The 20,284-nt window shown below is 42.9% G+C and overlaps 1 protein-coding gene and 1 pseudogene across 1 annotated transcript in view; one reads left to right on the top strand and one right to left on the bottom strand.

Annotated features, from left to right (window-relative positions):
- The window catches only part of LOC101620167, a 29,112-nt pseudogene extending 27,983 nt beyond the window's left edge, over positions 1–1,129 (bottom strand).
- An 11,279-nt stretch (positions 1,130–12,408) lies between these two features.
- Positions 12,409–20,284, top strand: part of CTNNBL1 (catenin, beta like 1) — a 141,094-nt gene continuing 133,218 nt past the window's right edge. Inside the window, exon 1 of the mRNA XM_004687201.2 lies at positions 12,409–12,603. Within this exon, the coding sequence (XP_004687258.1) occupies positions 12,574–12,603 (30 nt within the window). The 5' untranslated portion in view covers positions 12,409–12,573. The remainder of the gene's footprint in view (positions 12,604–20,284) is intronic.

Genomic DNA, 20,284 nt, shown 5'->3' with positions numbered 1-20,284 from the left:
CTGGGAAGAGATGATATTTGAGTTTGTTCTTGAAGGGTGAATAAAATATTAGCTGCTAGAGAAACAGTATTGAGGCTTGGCAGAAAAAAGGGCATAGATTTTTGTTTACCAAAACCACTCACCTCCACTTTCCTTTTCCTATTGAAACTCAGTTTGAGAGAAGAAGGTAATCTATCCGCCTGCAATTAGCAAGGGCTTATCAGGCCGTTCGTGCATTTCCATTTCCCTTGTGAGTGATTGGTTTGGAAACAGGAATTGGAACAATTCTGGCCAGTGAGATACGAGATATGAGACTTGTTTGCTCAAGGGCTTCTGGGAAAGGTTTTCTTGATCTCAGAAAGAGGAAGTTCCTCTTCTGTTTCCAGATGTCGTCACATCTGTCCATGATGCCTAGAGGTGTAGCAGCCATTTCTGGTGAGATGTGCCCTAATGGGGGCACAGTGGGGAAATCGGGAGACATCACTGAGCCACTGAAGTAATGACTGCTGAGCCATCCTACCTTCAAACTGAATCTTTGAGTTGATATGTTTTCTCTTGTTAATGATCTAAGTTGGTAGTCTCATCATTGCAGCCTAAATCTCTGACTTAAGTAAGAGGTAAAGAGGATGCTGGCTAAAAGGCTGTTTTCGCAGCTAAGGCTTGGGGAGGAAATGAAGTTGAGAGTTAAAGGTGTAGGCTTTGTAATCAGAGTTAAGTTCAAATCCCAACTCAGCAGCTTCCCAGGTGAGTGACCTTGGGCAGGTCATTAATATTGGTGAGATTCAGTTTTGGGGGCTTGGATCATATTTATATCATAGGGTTTTGATGATAAAATAAGGTGACTTAAAATGGGCTGCTTAGCTCCATGCCTGGTGCATAAGTGCTCACCTTATCATAGTGGTGGTGGCTGTTGCTGTTGTCATTATTGACTCTTTTTGGTCTCGGTGAGAAGCCTAGATATTCACCCCCTACTGACCTAAGACTTGACTCATCTGACCCCTTCTTGCATAATTCCAGTTCCCAGAGCACTGGTGATTGCAGGTTGTGACTTCCAAGATTTGCATTTCTGGATCCAGACCGGGAGAAGAGAGGTGTCGGAGTCTCCATTCATGGCGCCTGTCACATCATGATGACGTGTGGTGAGCATCATCGTGGATGGGGCTGAGGTTCTGGGGGCACACGCAGCCCTGGGTGGACCTATATAGGAGACTCCCACCGAGCAGTGTGGCTGAGGCTTTTGCGTGCCTCAGACAACTAAGGTATTTTGCATCTTAAGGTCCTTGATAATGGTAAGAAGTAGGTGTGACTGAAAGCAAAGGATGTATCAGGCAGAAGCAGCAGCATATGTACCGCAACCTGGGCTTCACCTACATGTAACCGGCAGGCAGAAGTTAAGCTGGGTCTGCTCACACATTTTGGGGCTCTTTGGCTTGGCTGCGTCTCCTTTCTCTCTGCCTGGGTTCCTGCAGTTCTGGCGTCTGAGAGGCAGGCACCCCTTAGACCTGTTGCCGAGGTCCGTGTTCCTCGGTACTGAGGACCGTTGTGTGCCTGCCATACCTGCACCCCCATCACCCTGGGAACCGTGCCTTCCCCTTTATCGGGTGACTCCCCAAAGAATGGGCATGTTTGTAACTGGCTCTACCCCTCTGGCCATGGGGAAATTGGACTAGAAGGGGAATAACCAACCCACATGAGAACAATCGAAAACCTTCCACTGGATTTTTAAAATTAGAGGTAGATGGCAAAGTTATGGCAAGGTGTGAGACTGGGTAGTATGTTAAGGAAAGGGGGGGACTTGGGGAGAGATCCTCTTTCCCCTCCCCACTGACATAGAGATTCCCCAACTTTAAAAATGTGGGATTTCTTATCTGTAGAAGAGAAGCACATAGTGATTATTGGGCCATGTGAAAAGTTCATGCCCCTCTATCTGAAATCTGGCCACACCTGTTTGTGTGATCCACAGCAAGATACTTAATTCCTGGCTCCATCATCTGTAAGATGGGAAGAACATCATTATTAGGATTAAATAAGTACTAAGCACAGCATGGGCATGTTTGGAGCCTTGGAACAACTACAACAGAAGTTTAGTGTATCCAAGGACTTACCCAAGGTCGCAGAGTCAACCAGTAGGCAGTGGCTGGCTGCAAACCCAAGGGTGCTTGATGTCACAGCTCTTGCAGCCGCTGCATTCTCCTGCTTCTCTGAAGGCAGCCTCGTGAAGACAGGACCAAGGCCAGCGCCCAGAGCTCAGGGCTGGTTCCCTGGCAGCTAAATCCTCTTGCTCCCTGCTCTGGCTCAGCCAACTGTAGCTAAGAGTTGACTTCACTTCCCCCCATCCCCCACTTCCCCTCCTCTTCACTCTCCCGGACAGTATTTCCCTGGGGCTCCCGTTACCAATTTGCAGAGCAAAGGCACGCACAGGCAGTTCAGGGGTGGCGCAAGCTCAGCGACTCTGGTATTGTTTTTAATTCAATATTTTGTCCCTGTGCGCCAGCCGCCTTTATTGGATGAGAACACAGTTATTGGATCCTGCCCTGCAGGAGAAAATGCAGGCTTCCCTGGACGATGGCAGCTAGGTTGTTCTAGAGTCTGATGAGGCAGCACAGGGCGAGAAGACAGCAGAGAGTTCCAGAAAATCTGGTGATTACAAGCTGTTCCGTGACACACACACAAATATTAACATATGTACTCTCGACCTTTCTCCTCGCCCTCCCTTCTAAGAAGGACACAGCCCAGGAGGCAATCTTCACATCACCCTATTCTTTATCCTGCATACCTGCTGCATCTTGTAGTCCTGCTGATTTCTCCCCGTGCCCATTGCCACTCTGCCAAGTCCTGAACATCTCTTAACTTGTTTACCCCGTCCTCCCCTGCTGCCCTCAAACCCACCGTTTGAGGACTCTGTTTGGGATTTCCTAAGAGCTAAGATAAGGATTCAGATGCATAGAGTTTATCTGGGGGTGATCCTGGGAATCATTGGCGTGAGTGTGGGAAAATAAGAGAGGAAAGGCGGCCAGTCAAGGGGTTATCAAGCAGGTTACACTGTGGGCACCTGGGACTTGAGCCCCCTGAGGACTTCTGGAAGCTGGTAGCTCCCAGTGGAATGAGAGGGAGGGCTGAGTATTTATCCACAGTAGATAAATACTGTTGAGCTGAGGGCTGCTCTGGAGTGGGAGTGAGGGGTGTTAATCCTCTGGCAGCTCTGACATGATCACATGCAGGCAAAACACGTTGTAGTGGTCAGAGAAAGTCCTCAGATAGAGTAGCACCAGTGGTGGCATTTGGAACTGGAGGTCTTCCCAGTGTAAGGGTTTATAGGTCGAGGCAAGGGTTTATAGATGGGAGGAACTGACGGTAGTTTTCTTTCTTTCTTTTTTTTTTTTTTTTAAGATTTATTTATTTATGCACACAGACTGGGGTACAGGTCAGAGGTGCAGGGGCAGTGAGAAACTTCATCAGAGACAGATGTGGGGAGCAGAATAGACCAACTGATGATGTACACTGCTGAAGGGAGCATTGGGTGGGTCAGGAGAGGTCTGCTGCGCCATGTGGGTCACCTTCGGGGCTGGTGGGGATTGAACTCATGCGGAAGTGGCTTTAGCTTCTTAGTGCAGTGCTTTAACCCGCTGCGCCACCAGGGAGGGCTGACAGTAGTTTTCTATACGGACATATTCCTTGACTTAAAGCCCTCTGGTGAGTTTCCCTTTTTTTCTTTGGGGTAAAAGCCCAAACTCTCCCCAAGGTTTCTGCAATTGCCCTTGGCCACCTCTGCTGCCTCACTTTACCTCACTCAACCTGTCACTCCCTGCTCCACAGTCACGTGGCTCTCTTTCTTCAGGGTATTTCCTCTGAACACTGGGCTTTTGTATGTGTTAATGCAGCCACCTGAGCTCAGCTCACCTGGATAATTCCTCTACCTCCTTCAGTTCTCTGGGCAGCTCCCCACACAAAGAACTGTATGACTTCTAAGTTTTTACTTGTATGACAATGTGGGCAATGTCTTCCCCACCAGACTCCAAAAACCAGTGTCCAGGACAAGAGACACTGACTGTTGACTGCATGCATGAATGAATGAGGATTCTGTGGAACCCTTTCTTGTGTCAGTAGTGACACTGAGGACAGAGCTGAATGGAAAAGAAGCTAAAAGCCTAAATTGACTCATACAAAAATAACACGAGTTGCACGGAGGAGGTAAGAGAGAAACAGGCTGACATTTAAGAGGGAAGGATGAGAGAAGAGAGATTTGGATTGGTGGCGTGTGTTCTAGACCTTGGGACTAGAGATAGATGAGGAAGTTATTAGGAAAAATTTCATGCTTGCGATTAAATAATTCCTCTTTGCTGTTTTGTCAGACACATTTTAAGTTTTATTTTGCATGCACATGTTGGTGGGAGTCTGCTTCTTCCCATTGCCACATTTCATGACTGGCCCAAGTAGCTCACTTCCTGTGGTCCATGCATGCCTATTCCCTGTGTTCCATTGGTATCTCAGAATTTTGAGTCACATTAACTTGAATCCTGGCTCACTATCACAGATTATGCAGTCGAATTTCCCACATTTGGGGAAATCAGGAGTCAACACATCTGGAGTGAATGGACAAGCCTCAGCCTGGGAACACCACCTTCGTGATCATGGTATCTCCCCTGCCAGGTAAGTATGGCTCAGCTTTTTAACTGTGTGTCTTGGGCAAGTCGCTTACTTTTGTTGAGTCTTGATTTTCTCATTTGAAAAGAGAGAGCTCTTTTCAAACTAACTTTGTATGGTTGTGGGGAGGGTCACAGCACCTGAAACGTAATTGAGGCTTAATAAATAATACTGTTACCACACAGTATAGGATCTGGCTTCATGCGCCACATAAGCGAGAACTTACTCTGTGCCAGGCATATTCTCTCTTGTGGCAACATTGGAGGTGCATGCTTGAGGCAGCGTCAGTCAAGAGCTCACTGGATCTCACCCCCTCTTGCTCATGGGGCAGGAGTGGCTGCATGCCCTACCTTTTCTTATACTTGGGGAGTCTGTGTGACTGCTTTCTGGATGGTGGGATGAGGGCAGAAGTGAAACTCACAGGCTGCAACTACCTACCTTCTGCCTCAAAGAAAAGTCTTTAAAACTCAAGGGATGGTTAAGCCACGAAGTGGAAAGAACCTAGATGCCTGAATTAATGTGTGGGGGGCTGTGTGCCAGACTGTGTGAGCAAGAGACAAACGTCCATTTGGTTGTTTATTAAAGCAGTTAGATTACCTTGATTGATTTGGTATTTTTAGCCACATGTTAGGGATGATGGAAAAGAAGCTCAGAGAAGTGAAGTGACCTGCTCAAGGTTGCACAGCCTGAATCAGGATTCTGACTCCAAAACACATATAAAATGCGATTAATACTGTTTTCCACTTAGTAGGCCTTCAATAGATATTTGGTGAATGAATGCAATTAAGAGTCTTCATTCCTTAGCCTTTATGTTAACCTAGGGAAATAGTGCAAAAATAAATCAGAGTGACAAAAATTAAGATGTATATAGGTTTTTTCTACTGTGTTCCTGAAAAGCATATGGCTTATTGAGCTCATTTAAAAATCTCTCACAGTGTCTAGCACTCAAACAAGGCTGCCCAATGAATTCTTACAAAGAGCTTCAGTTGGGTATTCCCCAACTTTTTCATATGGTGATGTACTTTGAGATCACTGTCTTTCTTGCAGAATGCCATGAAATAATGGCAAGTTAATGAAAAAGTAAGTAAATACATAATGGTGTACTAAAATCAATGTCATTTAAAACATCTGTCATTAAAAACAGAAGCAGATTCCAAAGTTTGTGGGATGGCCGGGGGGGTGGGGAATGGGTGGGGTGGTACCCTGGGAAATAATTACAAATGAAGGTAAATACCTATCGACCCTTCCTATAATCACCAGTTTCCTATATCTGGATTTTAGAACATCTGGGTTTAGTTCATGAAAGTGGCTTGAAAACTACTAGATGAGTGGTCGGAGTAGGAGGGACCAATGAATTAATGGCCAAGTTTTTGTTTTCATATTTGCTAGTTACCTGCTTTAAACCAACCTGGGGCTCCCCCGAGCAAGCCAATAGGACTCTATTCCTGTTTTTATATTGCCTTCATTCCTGTCTCTGTTTTATGCTCGCCTCCATGTTTTCCTTTTCCTCATAACTTTCAATTTATGCTACCTTGCTGTGTTTTATGTATCTTTGTAAGCTACCTTAAATCCTTTCTGGAATAAGGCAGTGGTATAAATAAAAACATGTAACATAAATATAAATATAAAATATAATAAGCTCTATAAAAAGGTCTATTCCTAAAATACAAGCAGTGGCTGTTTGTCATGGGAAGAAGGATGATTAGAGGTATGTTGGTTTGGTGTTCATCCATAGGGGACAGATCGATGTAATTTTACAAAGCCCAAGGTGTGGCATTACAAGCAGCTTTAATAAATAGCATGAAGGTAACAAATTAGCTTTATTTGATTACCTTTATATATTTATTCTGTGATTTATTTCTGTAATACTTGTTCAAGATAGAAACAGAAAACATAAAAGAAACAGCAAGCAGGAAATTAAAGCCACTCCTAGCATACTACTCAGAGATCTTTACCACTAGCAAGCAGTTGCAGAATGTTTGCATCTTCACATAAGATTCTGACAAGGTGTTTCACAGATCTAATGGGGTTCAGAATCTTAGGAACTAATGCCTTCTCCATTAGGTGATGGGAATGAGGAGGAGGAGGAAAAAGGAAAAGTGTAGAAAGAAGGAGATAGAGGAGATTATAAATGTGGTTTCCACCTGTCTTGGTTCATTTGCTCTGAGGAAACTCAGCCAGATGTTATGAAAACAGGCAAGCCTGGTGGAGCCACATGGTGAGGAATGGAGGTCTATGGCCAGCAACCCTCTTTCTGCACACATGAGGGAACCATTTCGGAAGGGACTGACATCTTGATTGTAATCTCAAGAGAGACCATGACCTAGAACTCTCCTGCTAAGTTGCCTCCAAACTCTTGATCACAGGAACTGTGTGAGAAATAAATGTTCATTGTGATTTTCAGCACCTAAAGTTTGTGGTAATTTGTTACAGAGCCTTAGTGCTAAGGCTGAGTAGGAAAGGGCTGTTTCAGTTCATGGTCCAAGAGCCTGCTCCATGCCCAGTGCTCTTCCACTGACTCAAATAAGAACATAAGCTGTTCTCTCCAAACTCTTACTATGAAAGCATCATTGGAAGGTCTGGCTCATGAGGAACATTGGTATGGGGCATTGGTGAAGGGACCCCCTCAGAATTAGGCCATTCAGAATTGACCAGTAATCTGTTTGGGGGAACTTGGGTTGTCATTAGAATGGCCTATATTAAAAATACCAGAGACGTGGGCCCTCCCTGGTGGCGCAGCGGGTAAAAGCACAGCACTGAGAAGTTTAAGCCACTTCCGCATGAGTTCGATCCCCCACTGCCCGGGAGGAGATCCACATGGCGTGGCAGACCTCTCCTGACCCGCCCGCTGCTCCCCTCAGCAGTGTACTTCGTCAATCTGCCTGTTCTGCACCCCACTCTGTCTCTGGTGAAGCCTCTCACCACCCCTGAGCCTCTGGCCTGTACCCCAGTTCTGTACGAATAAATAAATCTTAAAAAAAAAATCAAAAAAAAAAAATACCAGAGACGACAGGTGGAGAAAAAGGAACCTTCTTCGACTGTTGGTGGAAATGTCGATTGAACCAACCTCTATAGAAAGCAGTGTGATGTTTCCTTAAAAGATAAGAGATGGGGCCCTCCTTAGTGGTACAGTGGATTAAAGCGCAGCACTATGAAGCTTTCCAAAGCCACAGCAACACAATTTCAATCCCCAGCCGGGGAGGAGATCCACACGGCACAGCAGACCTCTCCTGTCTTGTCCACTGCTCCCCTCAGCAGTGTATTTCAGTATATCTGCCTGTTCTGTTCCCCACTCTGTATCTGGTGAATCCTCTCACCCCCCCACCTCTGGCCTGTACCCCAGTTTTGTATTCATATAAATAAATATTTTTTTTAAAAAGATAAAAAATGGATCTGCCATATGACCCAGCAGTTCCACTCCTAAGTATCTACCCAAAGAATACAAAAATACTGATTCACTAGGAAATCTGTACTCCTGTATTTATTGTAGCACTCTTTACAATAGCCAAGATAGGGAGACAACCCAAGTGCCCCCAAACAGATGACTGGTCAAGAAGATGTGGTAGAGATACATAGTGGCATACTATTCAGCAATCAAAAAAGATAAACTCGTGCCATTTTCAGCAACATGAATGGAGCTAGAAAGGGATTATGCTAAATGAAAATCAAGCCAGAGGAGAAAGATAAATACCAGACAGTGTTATTTATATGTGAATGTAGAGAAACCAAGCAAGGTCAGACAAACATGAAAACCCACTCTTGAAAGCTGACTATAGTTCTGAGGCATCCAGAGGGGAAAGTGATGGGGAGGCTTAGGTGGGGAGAACATAAATGGATTTTGGTGGAGGACTATGGGTGCTTTGGTGGTGGGAGAGCTGTGGTGACTACACCTGAGGAAAGAGACCCTATGCTGTCAGAATAGTAATAAGGATGTAAGACAATGGCATTTCATTTTTAAAAAAGATTTATTATTTATGCATACAAAAACTATGGTGCAGGCCAGAGATGTAGGGGGGGGGGGATTTGAGAAGATTCACCAAAGTCAGAGTGGGGAGCAGAATAGGCAGATCAACAAAGTACACTGCTGAGGGGAGTGGTGGGTGGTCAGGAGAGGTCTGCTGCACCATGCAGGTCACCTTCGGGGCCAGGGATCGAACTCTTGCCACAGTGGCTGTGGAGAGTTTCATAGTGCTGCGATTTAACCCTTTGTGCTACCAGGGAGAGCCCAATGGTATTTTGTGTTAAATAAAAAAAGAATGAAGGGTCTATGAAATGCATTACACCCTCATAAGCCACAGTGAGCCTTCTCCGGCCATCGTACTAAGTCTCCAATGTGTATACATAGAGAAACTTCTGTGCAGTTGCCATTGTTGCTTCCCACCCACATCCTTTCTATTCCTCCCATGAGGAAGGCTCAGGAAAAGATGATCCAGCCCTTTTTTTTTGACTGGCTGCTGCTGCTGCTGCTGCTGCTGCCATCTGATGCCAGGAGGATAATAAAAGGCTCTCCAGTAACTCCCTCCCCCAGGTTCAACAAATTATCAACTCACCAATGATCCTCCCATCTGAAGATCCACCCACACCCACAATGACCCCCCCACCTCTGATTATTTGGAAGCAAATTCTAGTCATTGCATTATTTCATGCCTAAATTTCAGTATGTACCTTTAAAGATTACAGCTCTTTTAACAGAATATTTCACTTCTGTCATCACATTTAAAAAATCTGAACTAATTCTTTATCATTGCACATTCATGACTATTGAGTTCTTAAGTGGCTCACAGTGTATCGAAGAACACAAATTCTCCTTGTGTCTAATCGAGACCAGTGTCTGCTGGGAGGTATAATGACTCTTTAGCTTTCAATAATCACCTGTGCCTGGATCAAAAGTATCGGTACTGTTTGAAAGGTTAACTGAGCCCAAATCCCCACTGTGAAATGCACAGAGGCTTGATTGGATTACTGCCAGTTACTGTGACTATCGGCAAGTAATTCAATTCTCTACATTGCAGTTTTCATAATAGTTAAAAAAAAATCAGAATAGAGACCCATTGGCTCACTTTTTAAATCAGTAACTAGTAAATTTCTAGTAAATTCTCAGTATTGTGTTAGCTTCTGAGATAATTGTGATGAACAAGACAGCAACCTTTTACCTTTTGGACTTTAGAATATAGAAGGGAAAATAGAGTAAGAAGAAAATACAGAGTAAAAAGAAAATAAATATAGAAACACAAATCGCAAGTGTTCTGAAGATTATGGTCAGGAATGCTGGCAGAGAGTCTTGAGTGAAGAAGAGGGATTTCTTAGTTCCTGACTGTCATAGTCGGAGGGGGCTCCTTTGATGTGGGGACATTAACGTGAGATCACCCTAAGCCTCAATCCCAGGGAGGATGGGGATTGTCAGACAAAATACAGGATAAATTTGATTTTCAGATAAACAATAAAAAGTTTTCTGTGCAATATTACTCAGCGATCAAAAAAGACAGCAACATGGATGGAACTAGAAGGGATTAGTTAAATAAACCAGAAAGAAAAAGAAAAATGCCAGATGGTTTCACTCGTAGCAGAAGTATAAAGGTCAAGAGGAAAAAAAAAATAATAATGAACAACTATATACCAGAGAAATTTTACGGTGGTGGAGTGGGGAATGGGATAAAAAACCAGCCGCAGGGAAGTGCACTGGACTGTGGTGATGGCACATGGGTGGTTTGGTGATGGGAAACCCACAGGGATTACAACTGAGATGGAAAAAAGCACAAAATGATGTAAAAATAAACTATTACATTAAAAAAAGTATGCTTTATGAAAAAAAAAGTTTTCCGTATGGAACATACATTAGAACATTTGTGTTTATCTGAATTTCAGAATTAACTTTGTGCCTTGTATTTTTATTCGCTACATCTATCAACCCTGCCTACCCAGCCAGGCGCTTCTGCTTTACCTCTCACTACCCCTTTCACACACTTGTCTGCAAGAAATCGTTCAATTTTCATGTCTTTGTCCATTATGTTCCCTCGGCCTGGGTCACTATTCTCCTACCATGTCCTTGTCAAACTTCTTTCTTTAAACCCCAGTCAAAATGACACCTCTGGGAAACCTTCTCTTATCTCAGGGCACCTTTCCCTTGGTTCTCAGAGGATTTGGTTTTATGATTCTGTTTTAAGTCCTGGTCTTTAAGACAAGCTTAAATGCCTGCAGAAGAAAAAGATATAAACAATTATATAAATCTTCCTTCCCCCCACCAAAAACCCCAAAATTGCGCTCAATTTCTCATGATATTAACACCAAACATTGGTTGAACATCTTTCTATGTCAGGTACTGTGCTAATTGTTTTTGCATGCAACAACTAATGTAAATTCCTCACAGTCTTATGAGATAAATTCAGTTGAATCTCCACTTTTCAGGTGAGGCCTTCAGGTACATCGAGGTGAAGTTGCTTGTCTGTGTTTGTACATCTCTAAATGAGGATCATAACAAGATGATAGTATTAGAAGTAGGACTTTGAGGTAATTAGGTCATAAAGGTAAGGCCTCAGGAATGGAATTAGTGCTTTCATAAAAGGACCCTCTGGGCTCTCCCTGGTGGCACAATGGGTTAAAGCACTGCATTAGGAAGCTCTTGGAAGCCACTGCAGCATGAGTACAATCCCTGGCGTACCTGGAGCTGACCCACATGGCGCAGCAGACCTCTCCAGGCCAGCCCGCTGCTCCCCTCAGCAGTGTACTTTGTCAATCTGCCTGTTCTGCTCCTCACTCTGTCTGGTGAATCCTCTCACCCACCCACCACACCTCTAGCCTGTACCTCAGTTCTGTAAGCATAAGTAAATAAATCTTTTTTTTTTTTTTTTAAAGAGCCTTCCTTCCACCAAGTCAGGGCAATGAGAAGACACTCATTTATGAACTGGAGAGCAGGCTTTATCAGACAACAAATCTCTTCAGTGCTTAATCTTGGACTGCCCAGCCTTCAGAACTGCGAGAAGTAAAATTCTGATGTTTATAAGCTTCTAGGGTATGGTGAATGTGGAGGGCAAGGATTATTGCTTAACAGGTCTTAGGAGGAACTTAACACCCTTTCTAAAGGTGGGGCATTATTGACCTTCCAGAAGTTCAGATGCACTGTAAATTCTATTTGAACGAAGAGCAAGATTCTCTTATAGAAAATCCTTTTATGTTAGAAACAAGATCATTCTGTTGCCACCAGGCTTTGCATAGATGGAGAAACAGAGAAGAAAATGTGATCACCAGCCATTTCTCAGTGAGTAATAGTTGTCATGACTTCTGACTATCAGAATCATCACTGTCCAAAAGAAAAACAATGAAAACCACAAACCAGAGCTACACATGCAATTAACATTTTCTACTAAACGCATTTAAAAGGTAAAAAGAAATATGTGGAATTAACTTTATATTTTGTTTTCAAACTATCACTTCAGATAATCAGTGGAAGTCTTAGAAACCCTGTGTTATTTTACTGACAAGTATGGCACATTTCAGTTAGGACTAGCTCTATTCATGCCCTCAGTTACCACCTGTAATGGGGTATATAGCACCTCAATGTCCGCGGCAGGATAAAGTAAATATAAAATGGTCCAGGTCACCCGATTGTGCGATTGAATTCGCGAAACAGTACTCCGCCCTGCACCCAGGGGGCGTGCTATAAATCTTGGGTCTTTCTTCTCATCGCACCGCCCTCCTGCAAGTCTCCGCCCCTTTCCCCGCCCCCTTCTGGTTCTGGGCGGAAGCAGTACTGTCGCGAAAGCAGCGCGCTTTACGGTGGCGCCGCGCTTTACCTCAGTGTGTCTGACTAGCGCGTCGAGCGCACTTTTATCTCATTGGCTCTGAGGCTCCACTCGGGACGCTTTACGGCAGTGTAGCTGGCGCCACTGCTGGAGGTCCCGCGATTTGGGCGTGCAGGGATCTGGGTAGCTGGGGTTGACTGCGCCTGGGATCATGGATGTGGGCGAACTTCTGAGCTACCAGGTATGAAGATCGGGGGGTTGGGGGGGTTGCCGAGAGGCCGTCCCTCTCCCGAGCAGGAGTCACAGGGCCGGAGTCCCTTCTTACCTCCTTTAACCTCACTCCCAGGCCCTGCCCCTTACTTCTCTTGGCACCCGGGTCTGCGCCTCTTGTCATTTCACTTGACGCCCCCGAGGCTTTCCTGAGCGCGTTCTTTTTGGTCCTTCTGAAGATCTGAGCCTCATCTCTTCTCAGCTGAAATCTGGGCCCTTTTTTACCCCACCTTGGGGCCTGGCTCCCTCTACTCCCCCACCTTGGGGCCTGACTCCCATTTGCTCCTTCGAAGGCTCCACGTTATGTTATTTTCACGCTCAACCTTGTTCAGCGAACCTCCCCACCCCCCGTTGAGTTTATGATGGTGCGAGAGCACTGACTTCTAGCCTCTGAGCCCCAGCTTCTCCATCATTTCTCCCATTGAACCTCAGCTTTTGTATGTATAAAATGAAGGTAATTGCTACCTGGAGGGATGTTTGAGGGCTAGAGCAACTGGTGTAAAAGCTGGTTTTAACATGTTGAGAGCTATCCCCACGTTTTCACTCATGTAGAAAGTTGACGCCTGTTCCAGACGTCCTCCAATAACTGCACTTGTTGAGATGTTTGGAATTCTAGCATGGGATGAGTCCATAGCACTCTGAATTTCTTGGGAAAGGTATTCGCAGGGAAATGGTGGCCCAGAAGACAGAAAGAACTTGTCCGTTGTGAACAAATAAGAGCTGGTCCTGGCTCCTAGCTCTCCACTGGCTTGCTTTTGATTTTCTAAAGAAAATCCTTCAAAGCACTTGTGAGAGGACTGCACTGTCCAGTATGGTAGCTCTGTTTACTTATAGCTGTCGAACAATTGAATGGGTCTAGTCTGAACTGAGAAGTATTGTCAGTCTAAAACTACACTGTATTTTAGAGACTCAGTATTTAAAAAATAAATTTTTATGTTGATTACTTATATATTGATTAAATGATCACTATGGAGAACGGGGAGGTAAGACATTTAAAATAAAAATTTCTTCTTTCTGTTGACTTTCAAATGTAGCTACTGGCCTTTTAACGTGGCCACTTAAATTACATATACAGCAGGCCTCATACCTGGATGGCTCTATGGCAGAGAATAGATTATTATGAGCCATGAACCCCATATTGCTTGAGGTCTCTCTTTTACTGCTCTCTGGCTGTTAACTACTTAACTTTTCTGTGCCTTAGTTTCTCATATGTAAATGGGATGGTGACAGTACCTACCATATAGTTCTGTGGTGAAATTGTGAAATGTAAAGTGCTTAGACCAATGTCAAAGTGTAAACTTTCAGTAAATGTTAGCAATTATATTTATGCCACTCTTTCAGCCAGTATAGAAAGAACTGACCTTGGAGACTGCAGACATCCTGGGAAAGAACTTGTAAGCAATAGTGAGATATGTAGTCAAGAGATTTCTCTTGAATCTGAAAGAAGAAAGAAAATAGGGTTGTTGAATGAATGTCAGCGTACTTGCTGGGATTTGTAGGATAACGAGTCTATTGACTCATAAATTATTAAAACTGGAAGAAGTTCATTTTTTTGTTCAAGAAGTATTTATCGCACACCTACTGTGTGCTGCTTCTACAACTCTATCACTTTGAACAAAACTGATAGGGTTCTTGCATTCATGGAGCTTCTAGTCTGCTGGGAAAGTAAGATATTGAGTAAATGAGAAATTCAGATTGTGATAAGTGCTTTGAAGGATTTATATTTTATAAAATGTGCTGTTTTGTATGGTTGTGACTAGGCACATTGACTGTTGAACACTTGAAATGTGACTGGCTCAAATTGAGATCTGTTGTATATGTAAAATGTACACTGGGTTGCCAAGATTTAGTATAAAAAAGAATCTAAAATATATTTTGTGATGATTACATGTTGAAATGATAAACATAGGACTTATTGACTTAAACTATATTACTGTCACTTCTTAAAGGTTTTTAAATGTGGCTACTAGAAACTTTAAATTACATATGTGGCTTGTTTGTGTCTTTTAGTATATTTTTATTGGATACCAATAACCCCTGTGAGTGGGAGTCAGGACTTACAATTTTAGGTTATATAGTCTGGGAAGGGCTTTCTGAGAAATGGACATTACAGACTGAAAGTTGAGAAGGAATCAGTCATATGAAAAGGACAGAATGATTGAGGCAGAGGGAACAGAAAGTACTTAGGCTATGGAATATAATCTGCTACCTGCTAGAGGATCGGGAAGAGGGCTGATGTAGTAGGAACCTGCTGAGTGATCAGGGGTTTGATAGAAGATGGTGGTTGGAAATGTAGGCAAATGACAGACATGTAGCCCTTCCTTTGGGCTATGGTAAGGAGTATGAATTTTATTTTGAGAGCTGTTATAAAGTCAGCCAATTTGTTTATAGGTAAAAAGTAAACTCCATTCTGGTAAAGGGACTTCCCTGATGTTGTGTGCCAAGGTAGAGGCAGGGTTGAAACTGACAAGACAAACTGGAACCATGGCCAGAGGAATGAAGACTAAACCCCTAAGCCACTCAGCAGTGAACAAAACAAAAGAATTTTATTAAAGAAACAGGCTGGCTCCTGCTCATGAACAGCAGGCCTGAGAAGATTTGTGCAAAGAGCTAAAACAGCTCCCTTAATGAGGAGCTCCCACCGAAGGGGGGGTTGCTGTTCAGTGATGACCACATCCCAAGCACTGTTGTGCTCAGGATCTGGGAGTGGTGGATACAGGAGAGTGGTATTGGTCATGTAGTTTCTTGACTTGGTGATTTGGGACTTTTTTCATCCTAATATGCTGTTGATACTGTGTCTCAAGACTGTTCTCCCCTTAGGAGATGTTCTAATGTTTCCCTCCTGGTAAGTCTTCCCAGGGCCTTGTCCCTATCTCCCTGTCAGGGTCTCACAACCAGGAGCCTAATCTTATTTCCAGTTCTAGTCATTCCCTCATGCACCAGCAATACCATTTATTTTGGTATGTCAATGTCTCTGCCTCCTCTTCCTCAAGTTGGAATCTGTTCATCATCAAATGTTCCCATCTTGTGGAAAGTCATGAGGATCCTGAGTTAATGGATATAAAATCTCTTCAAAACATATATGTATCCATTAATTATCTGTATCATCTCCCTCCATCCTCAACAATAACCAACTGAGAAAGATAGTCTTTAATCCCTGTTATACAGTTGAGGGAACTGAGTTATAAAAAGGACCTGTCCTGGGGCTCTCCCCAGTGGTACATTGGGTTAAAGCACAGCAATATGAAGCTCTCTGAAGGCACTGTAGCACAAGTTCAATCCCTGGCCAGGGAGCTGACCCACATGGTGCAGCAGACCTCTCCTGATCCGCCCGCTGCTCCCCTCAGCAGTGTATTTCAATTGATCTACCTTTCCTGCTCCCCACTCTGTCTCTGGTGAATCCTCTTAACCACACATCTCTGGCCTGTACCCCAGTTTTGTACACATAAATAATTTTTTTTAAATGCCTGTCTCATTGCTGGAACTCTTAACCACTGTGCTGCACTGCCTGCCTGCTGTGCCAGATGCTGAGCTAAGTTCTTTCTGCGAGCCATGAACTATTAAATAAGTTCTTTTAAGTTTCAAAGCGCCCTTGGAGGAGGGGGCATACTTAATCAATATTTTGTAGAAAAGGAAACTGAAGCAAGAGAGGTCAGTTACCTGCCCAAGGTCAAACGGCCAGTAAGGAGCATAATAGAAATGGAGCCAACTCAATACCCAAGTCTAGTTTTCTGCTTTGTTTCCAGAGTTTTTAAAAACCTAAAAAAATGAAGTATAGTACACACGTAGGAAAATGCATAAATCTTAAGTGCTTTGCCAGTAGTTATCATTTACAGAGTAGACTCAGGGTGACTCAATGTGCCCTTAACTAAAGCTCATTTTTTAGTGACATGCAGGAACACCCCACCTTCAGAGTGGTCCCATGGGACCTTAGAAATTTATGCTTCTCACGAGATCCTAGTGATGCTGAAGCTGCTGGCCTGCGGATCAAACTTTGAGACCCCTTGGTCTAGAACGATCTACATTCCTTTAAACATTTTCCCCAGCTGAGACATTTTTCTCCCTACTTATGCCCATTAGTTTGCAATTTCTCAGCTCAAGTTCTGCATTTCCCTTGCCATCCAAGATATTGAGAGCAAATCACTTATCTTTCTGGGCCTCAGTTTCCTCACATGCCTAATGTAGGGACTAAGTAAGCCTCTCTGAGGCCCTTTGAGCTTAAATTCTCTCGTACTAATTATTTAGGCCAGGGGTCCCAGAGATTTCAGGGGATAAAAAGCTTGATGTAGCAGAATGAATTGGGCCTAAAAATCTGGGAAATTTGAGTTTTAATCCTATCTTTATCATTAGTTATGAAGATGACTCAGGACAAGTCGCTTCCCCTCTTTGTACATAATTTTTATCACTCTAAAGTGAAGGAATTGGGCTATGTGACTTCTGGCTCTTCCCTAAAATTCAAAGACTAAAGTAAGACTATATATAATGTCAAGAAATATTTATTAAAAGTATTTAACATTCTGGGGGTGCTTGCCTATGGTCCTTTTGGGGCCAACTTGATGGGAAGACTCCAATTTTCTGCTGAGATTGTTTCTTCTAGTAATAAAGTTAGGCAGCAAGTTCTGCAATATATGCCTTAAATCCTTGACATATGTTAACTATTCATTTGAGAAGACAGGAGAATTACAGTGTGGACAGGAGGTGGTGGAAAAAATCTGGAAGAAGAAACCAGTTATGTTCCCAGTATGGAAATGTACTTTTTTGATGCCTCTAGGCTTAGACATCTCATCAAAAAATGTGCCCAGCAGTTCCTTGGCTGAGAAGTTTCTGCTGCCGAGGCGCGGATATGAACTCCAGGGCATTCTCATTAATACTAATTCCACAGATGTCTGAAGAAAGTTCTTACCTCTGAAGTTTCGCAATAAGAAATTTACATTTAGTGCAACTTGGCTCTCAGGGGAATGACTTGCTTTGTGACATGAGAATTATTCTCTTTGAGGCATATTGGGGTCAGGGACCCCTGGCTTGGCGGAATGACAGAAACCCACTCCTCCTGCCACCTCTCAGTAACATCATAGGGTTTTCTTTGATTGCAGGGGCTTATGAGAATGTATGATCTTGTTCCTTTCCCCCTATTTCTTTCTTTGAAATAAAAAAAAAAAAAAACGTTAATGACAGTAAACTGACAGGAAAAATTAAAAAGTATTTGGGAAAAGGAAACTGTTCTAACCCAATAAACATATTCCCATGGTATTTTATGTGCCTATAACTATTGGATATATACTGTCTTATGTTTTTAATTTAACATTGTCAGAAATGTTTACTGTTTCTACACAGTTTTTATGTTATTTTTACATTTGCATTCCTTTTGCTTATGTGATAGGCCACTTATTCCTAAGTTATTTCTTTATAGTTGAGTAGGTAGTTTCTAGACTTTTGTTCTCAGAGATATTGTAGTGAGCTCATTCGTATGGGATATTTTCCTTCCCATCTGTGGTTAGTAATGTACCATCTCCTGTGCTAAGTATTGCATATACTAAAATTAAGACATGGTCCTGGACCTTAAAGAATTAATAATTTAAGGAATTCGAGACATTTCAGCAACTAAGCCTGGGTGCTGAAGGAGACTGAGAAGAGCTGTTCTTGACTAGGCTTAACTTGAGCAGTAACATGGGGTTGGGGGCATTGAGGGAATGAAGGGGAGAGGCAGGTGAAGTTGGAGCTGCTCGGTGCAGATGTTAATATCTAGTACTCCTGTGGAATAATTCCTTGGTCATTTTTTCTTGCTAACAGCATTATCTGTTCCAATTTTACTGCAGTCTTGATACTCTTGGTTGTCATGAATTAATAGTATCCTTATTAAGCATTTTTTCCCTTGTGCGTATCTGTCCTTTGTATTATCTACTTCTCTCGTTATTTGTTGTAGTTTGTAATCAAACTTCTCTGTTGTGTTTATTGTGTTGGTGTGTGTATCAGAAGCATTAACAGAAACTTGAGTACTTGTGTGCAAATATATCTTTTATTCTGGTGGCTCCATTTTACCTGTAGCCCTGCGAATAACATCCATACTATAATGTTTTGTGGTGTCATGAAGTAGCTCTCTCTGCATGACGGTTTAGTACCTTTTGAAGTTACTTTTTGTTAGTTCTGGGGTAATAAATGAAAATGAATAAGTGTTCCATTTCAGGGTATTCCCTGAACTTGAGAGATTTTTTTCCTGAATTCTTCGAGGCCTCATTTCTTATCTCTCCTCAGGTACATTCTTGGGCTGTAGACTTAGAGCATCCAGCAGGGTCTTACCCATAATTTATGATTAATAAATAGTTTTATGATTAAATGCATGAGCCAGTGGGTACCTTCAAAAATGCTCTAATCACTCCCACTTTGGGAAAGCTTTTGTTTTAATATCTTGCTTGTCTGCTGCTATTGACTTTAGACTTCAAGAAAGTTTGGTTTAAATTTGTTGCTTTAATTTCTGAATTGTTCCTCCTTTTCTTTATCACTTCTTGCTACTCTTGCTACAAAAGTTTATTCATATTTATTTTGAACCAATTAAAAACTTACAGAAAGTTTACTAAAAAGAGTAAAGACAATTTCCATCTACTCCTCACCTAGCATCTCCTAAAGTTAACATCTTACATATCCACAGTACAGTGAGGAAAACTAGGAAATTGATGTTCATTTATCAGTAACTATAGACTTACTTCAGCTTTTCCACTAGGTCCTTTTTCTGTGTAAGGGCTCTATCTAATGGTCATGCTTCCTTATCTTTTATGATTTTGACATTTTTGAAGAGTACTGGTCAGTTACTTTGTAGTGTGTAAAGTCTATATTTTTAAAGTTTGTCCATGCCCTCTTTGCCAATGATTCTTGAGCCTCATTATTCTTGACCCTTCACTAGAATTTGATTCTCTAATCCTGTTCCTAATTTTCTCAGAACTTATCCATTCTTCTGTCTTTCCATATCTTTTTTTTTTTTTTTAAAGATTTATTTATTTGTGCATACAGAACTGGGGTACAGGCCAGAGACTCAAGGGCGGCGAAAGACTTCACCAGAGACAGAGTGGGGAGCAGAACAGGCAGATCGAGGAAGTACACTGCTGAGGAGAGCAGCGGGCGGGTCAGGAGAGGTCTGCCACGCCATGTGGTCACCTCCGGGGCAGACGGGAATTGAACTCATGCGGAAGTGGTTTCAGCTTCTTAGTGCAGTGCTCTAACCCGCTGCGCCACCAGGGAGGGCCTGTCTTTCCATATCTTTATGTAGACAACTCTTAGCTAGTTAGCTCTGATTTAGGTTTCATGTGGCTACTGAATGTTTTGGCCAGATGTTTTGGTATCTCATGATCTCTGTGCCTGCCCCTTGCTTTCTAATTTTATGTTTTAATCTGGGGTGTTGCTGTTCAGCAGACTTAAAAGAAGCCTTGAAGCTATTTTTCAAAGACAAAAGGACTCAAAGATGAAAGTCAGTTTCTTTTCCTCCTGGATCATATTAAACTCATCAGCAGAGGGCTGGCTCCTCTCTCAGGGGCAAGAGGATATTAGGACCTGAAAACGATTAAGTCACAGTTCTTACTTGCATGACGCTTGCAATCTAGAGGGCACATCTGGCATATCGGAAGACTAGTTCAAGTCCAGCAACAGGGTGTCACTGCTGT

This window comes from Condylura cristata, unplaced genomic scaffold, assembly GCF_000260355.1.
Source record: "Condylura cristata isolate star-nosed mole 26May11 unplaced genomic scaffold, ConCri1.0 scaffold00022, whole genome shotgun sequence".
Classification (NCBI taxonomy): Eukaryota; Metazoa; Chordata; class Mammalia; order Eulipotyphla; family Talpidae; genus Condylura; species Condylura cristata.
This window is presented reverse-complemented; position numbering and strand designations above follow the sequence as displayed.